The sequence below is a fragment of the Euprymna scolopes genome, chromosome 17, assembly GCF_053919585.1.
Source record: "Euprymna scolopes isolate OS-2025 chromosome 17, ASM5391958v1, whole genome shotgun sequence".
In the NCBI taxonomy this organism is placed as follows: Eukaryota; Metazoa; Mollusca; class Cephalopoda; order Sepiida; family Sepiolidae; genus Euprymna; species Euprymna scolopes.
Window position 1 is genome coordinate 73245260 of NC_136498.1, and position 6000 is coordinate 73251259.

The 6000-nt window shown below is 38.5% G+C and overlaps 1 protein-coding gene across 1 annotated transcript in view; it reads right to left on the bottom strand.

Moving 5' to 3' along the window:
• The window catches only part of LOC145296792 (dynein axonemal heavy chain 1-like), a 350721-nt gene that overhangs the window by 21391 nt on the left and 323330 nt on the right, over window positions 1-6000 (bottom strand). The window contains exon 75 of the mRNA XM_080142859.1: window positions 5791-5921. Within this exon, the coding sequence (XP_079998985.1) occupies window positions 5791-5921 (131 nt within the window). The remainder of the gene's footprint in view (window positions 1-5790; window positions 5922-6000) is intronic.

The following is a 6000-nucleotide window of genomic DNA, read 5'->3' on the forward strand; positions in this document are numbered from 1 at the left end:
CACTCGAACAAGACAGATGATGAGGGGAAGTTCTGTCATGATTTCGCCATTGCCTATGACCTCATCTAGATTGTTCACGAACCCACCCGTATGCCCGAGACTTCCGGTTAGTACGCAAGCCTTCTAGACCTTTTTCTCACAACTTCCCCTGAGCTATGTTCATGTTCCGTTCTGTCTCCTCTGGGATCTTCCGACCACTCGGTTGTATCAGTTAAGATAAAAATGAAATGTAATAAGTCTTCAGGCGTACCTCTCCACTGTACAGTATATCGATACTCTATGGCTGACTGAGATAGCTTCCGTACATTTATATCTGATCTACCCCTGCATTCCATGTTTAAAAAGAATGTGTCCTCTATAGTATCAGACCTGACCGAATGGTTAATTGTAGGCATAGATCGATTCATACCATCCAAAAAATTCAAACAAAAACTTAACAGCCAGCCATTGTTCTCTCCAGAATGTGCTTCTGCCATTGCACACAGAAATCACTTTTTCCATAAGCTACCAATGTAATAGATGTACTGAGACTAAAGCTGCTTTCGGGACTGCCAGCAACCACTGTAAAAGAGTAATAAAAAATGCAAGGGAGCTATATGCTCAGTCCGTTAAATCCAAAGTAGCTGAGCAGCGGCTTTGTTCCCACCAGTTTTGGCAAATATCAAACAGGATCCTGAACAGAAGTGTGCGTTCTATCCCAACTATCATCAATGGACCTGAGGTCATCTCGTCAGCATCAGACAAGGCCAAACTTTTTGCAGCTAATTCTACCCTATGCAACCAAGGCCATCAACTCCCCGTATTCCCTCCTATAACAGACAACACGCTATGCAACATACAAATATCTGTGCGTGAGGTCGCCAAGCTAATCAAGAACATTGATTCCAGTAAAGCAACTGGCCCTGATGATATTCCAATTATATTGTTGAAAAAGCTTCAACCAGAACTTGCTTCCATAATTAGAAAACTGTTTACGCATTGCCTTAAGAAGAAGTGCTTCCCAACACCCTGGAAAACCTCATCAGTATGCCCTGTATTTAAGAATTCAGGTGATAAGTCATCTCCCTCTCAGTACAGACCAATAAGTCTCCTGTGTGTCATGAGTAAGTTGCTGGAATCCATATTAAATAGAGAAATAGTCAACCACCTCAGCAGAAATAACCTTCTTAGTGACATGCAATATGGTTTCCGTTCTGCTAGATCTACAGCAGATGTGCTAAAGGTTATATCTCATAGGATTAGTGAATCTCTCGACAAAGGCTTCCTTTCTAGGACAATTGCTCTTGATATATCAAAGGCCTTCGATAAGGTATGGCATGAGGGCCTACTTCACAAGATTTTCAGCTACGGTATAACTGGAAATATTTTCTTAATCATTAAATCATTTCTCTCTGATAGGCTCATAAGAGTGGTGGTTGATGAGCAGAAATCAGAGGCCCACAGTATTAATGCTGGAGTCCCTCAGGGGTCCATCCTGGGCCCAACTCTCTTCCTGATCTACATCAATGATCTCCCAAAACACATACTTAAATCATTCGTTGACATCTATGCTGATGACACGGCCATCTATGGCAACATATCAAAGGCCGTAAATGACAAAGTTCTCTCTGATTCTCTCTCCTCTGATCTTGAGCACACAGTACAGTAGGGGAAGAGGTGGCTGGTTACTTTTAATGCATCTAAAACCAAGCTCCTATCTTTACATCATCAATGCTCTGATCCCCATCTGGCATCAATTGAAATGGATGGCTCTCGTCTAGGGGAGGCTCCATGTTTTGATAAGCTTCTGGGATTGACCTTTACTCCTGACCTGAAATGGAACATGTACATCAAGTCTGTTGCCAAGGTCACTGGAAAAATGGTAGGATCCTTCTACCGCTCCAGAAGATATCTCACTGCTGATGCAATTCTCTATCTATATAAAAGCCAAGTATGTCCAAGGATGGAGTACTGCTGCCACATCTGGGCAGGAACTGCTAAAAACAGCCTATCCTGTCTTGACAGAGTACAAAATAGACTTTGTGGCTTAGTGGGGGATGCCCTATTCTTTTCCTTGCAACCTCTCTCTCACAAAAGAGACGTTGTGAGCCTATTTGTGTTTTATCATTACTTCCATGGCAAGTGCTCGTCTGAACTCCAATCTCTGGTCCCCCCTCGCCAATCTTTCACGATAAGCACTCGTCTAGCTGAAAACACTATCAAAAATTTTCCCCATTCTTTATCTGTGCCAAAACCAAAACGTAGATTCCATGAATAAAGCTTCTTTCTTAGAAGTGCATGCCTGTGGAACTCTGGTCCGTCTGCCTGTTTCCCACCTGACTACAACTTGGATGTCTTCAAGTTCAACATAAACAAATTCCTGATGAACCTCTCCCTTAAGTAAGACACTTTATCAAATCTCCAATACTAACGGTTACTACAATACTATCCCATTGATTACAATACACGCAATAACCCTTATCTCCGAGTGGCTTCCGGCCCTTGATAAGTGGTGATTACCAAGTAAAAAAAAGAAAATAATAATAATCTTTGAATTCTTCTCAGATGCTGAATATCATGTATTTCATATGGAGCAGATACTAAATGATCTAGACAATACTGAGGAACAAAAAGAATTTATCATCCACTGGATCCATGTTCATCATGAAGTTTAATCAATTATTTTCAAACAAATACACTTTTCTTTTCCAGTACATTTATTTATTTAATTTATTATAATTGGGAAAAAGTCATATTTTTGGACAATGTTAAATAAAGATTCATTCATTTTCTTTTCTATTTATTTATTTTGTGTTAATCATATAAAAAAAATTACTTATAGTATTAATTATTTCTCTAAATAAACATATTTTATTTTATCAAAAAATATCTGTAGATGATCGGGTTAAAAAAGTTAATCTACACCATTTGAGTAGCTTGTCTTCTCTCCAAATGCTGAATATCACGTATTAAAGATAAAGCAGATACTTGGACATCATATTCTAACAGTGGTCTGATGAGGGAAACATAAAATGGGAGAAATATTTCAGGAGTGAATTTGCAGAAAAAACGCTGAATGAGAAATAGAATTCTTGCATTTGTTTGCAGACTGAATGCAATGTTTAGCTGCTTGAAGACAAGTCGCTTAGTAAGAGGTTACTGCATATGTATGGCCAATTTAATAAGGGCATTTTAAGTCGAAAGTTACTGTACAGAGATGCTTATTCATATTACATTTAAATTTTTGCGTTTTGATACAATCAAGGGAAGGAATTCAAAATGCAAGCAGTTCAAGAAAGAAGCTATTAGAATGGAAAGCCTTCCAGCATATGAAGATTTCAACAGTGAAGAGAGGTTGCTGATTAAACATTTGCTAAATAAACATATTTCAAGGAAGAAAAAAGTTCAGCTTCTTGAGTTGGCTTTCATAGACCTTGCACCATTTGAATAACCAGTCTTTGAATTCTCTCCAAATGCTGAATCTCACGTATTATATATAAAGCAGATGCTTGGACGTCATATTCTAACAGTGGTCGGACAAGGAAGAGATAAAGTGGGAGAAATATTTCAGGAGTGATTTTGCAGAAAGAATGTTGCATTAGAAATAGAATGCTCCTTGTGTTTGTTTGCAGCCTGAATGCAATGTTTAGATGGCTTGAAGGACTAGTCGTCTAGTAAGAAGTTACTGCGCATGTAGGGCCAATTTAACAGGTATTACCACTCCAGGTCAGAGTGGACCTGGGAGCAATGGCAATTAAAGGGTGGCTCCACACTCCCCAAAGCCTGCAAGCTGGGGCCTCACCACTGGATATAGTTTAAGGTCATTTCATTTCTATTTCAAAAAAGTGTCTGTAGATGATCATATTTCAAGAGCAAAAAAGTTCAGCTTCTTGAGTCGGCTTTCATAGGGCAGCTCCTGTAGACCCTGCACCATTTGAATAACTGGTCTTTGAATTCTCTCCAAATGCTGAATCTCACGTATCATATATGAAGCAGATGATTGGACATCATACTCTAACAGTAGTCTGATAAGGGAGACAAAAAGTGGGAGAAATATTTCAGGAGTGAATTTGCAGAAAGAACGCCGAATGAGAAATAGAATTCTTGCGTTTGTTTGCAGACTGAATGCAATGTTTAGACGGCTTGAAGGATGAGTCGACCAGAAGGCCGAAATCTTTTTGCTTTATTCACCTCCTTGATATAAATTTAAATCTTTCGATTTTTATTGAGAACAACTTATAATGTAACGTTTTATGGCATTTAAAATGGACCAATCATTGTACTTAGAGATTCATAAAAAAAAGCAAAACTTTGACACACACTTTTTAGGTGAATGAAGAAGTTATTTACTTTGTTTGTTTTCTACACATATTTACAAAACGACACAATATGTTCTCTCTTTGTCTTGTCAGGTGGCAGTTATTCAGCTACAATCAGCTTTGTTGAAATAATTCTCTCTAGGACCCACAAGCCGGCTGGCTCACTTTCAAAGGAGTAGGAAAAGGAGACTCGTGTGCTTATCAAGTGTACCTTCCAAATCGGCAGTTTTTTTTTTCTTCTTTTTCTTTTCTTCTTCCTTTTCTTTCGATCTTGATGCATATTCATTCTGTGACGTCACACCAACACTATGCTTGATTTCATTCTGTGACGTCACACCAACACTATGCTTGATGCATATTCATTCTGTGACGTCACATCAACACTATGCTTGATGCATATTCATTCTGTGACGTCACATCAACACTATGCTTGATGCATTTCATTCTGTGACGTTACACCAACACTATGCTTGATGCATTTCATTCTGTGACGTCACACCAACACTATGCTTGATGCATTTCATTCTGTGATGTCACACACTAACACTATGCTTTAAAATGCTGACGCAACATTAAATTGGCACATGAGTCGTCAATACGCATAGGTGTCCTGACTTGGTCATTTAAATGACGGGGCCAGCAACTAAATTACAATAATCAGTGCATGTTGTTTAAGTATGTTGGCAATCTTCATGTGATTTCTCTAATGAATACAAATCAAAATACAGGTCGTCCAACACGTGCCAGCATGTAAAATGAACGTTGGACCATATGATGTGCTGAATGTCATAACTCAGTAAGTGCTATCATGGCAAAATATAAAGGCAATATGTCATTTTATTCCCAATAACCTCCTCTAACACGTACAAGAGTAGTTATAGTCGAATTCAGACCGGAACACGGGTAGAAATCGACTAATGAACGGTATACCCACCAAACTAAACTTTAACAGCATTTTTCTCTTTCATTGTGGCACTTACCAAGTTATGACATTCAGCGTTTCATAGATGATGATGATGATGATGATGATGATGATGATCCATGCACATTGCATCTGGATTGATCAGATTTGAAATTTACTCCTTCTTCATCATCATCATTGCTGCCGTTGCCATCATCATCATCATCTTTGGTTTAACATCTGTTTTATATGCTGGCATGTGTTGGACAGTTTTTAGAAACTGACTACTAAACTGACCTATCTCTGGCTATGTCTTAATTATACCTCTTTCTCTCGACTCCATCCGCACCATTTCCATTCTATGTCTTTCCCATGTGAATTGATCCTGCTATCAGGATTATTCTACATCTACCAACCGAAGAACTCTCATCCAGTCTTTCAACATGGTCATGCCTTTCAACATGGGGTGTCTCCTGTCCTTCACACACAATCCTATACTCTCCAGATTTAATCTTCTTCTGAGGTTACCAAATCCAAACCTAAATATGGAATTAAAAACCAAAAAAAAAAAAAGGAACAACTTTTCTTTACCTGATCACTTCTTGTGCCAGAACCGTATTCATTGATTGTTCATATAAAACCGGGTACATCTTCATCACGTGTTTTTCATCAAACGTCTGAGGCAATATCTTTAATATACGCTTTGCTGTTTCTTCCATAATCTGTAAGATACAAACTTATGGAATGGATCAAATATCCAAAGTGATGTGTGCATCGGCTATAACGTTCATCCGTTGTAAT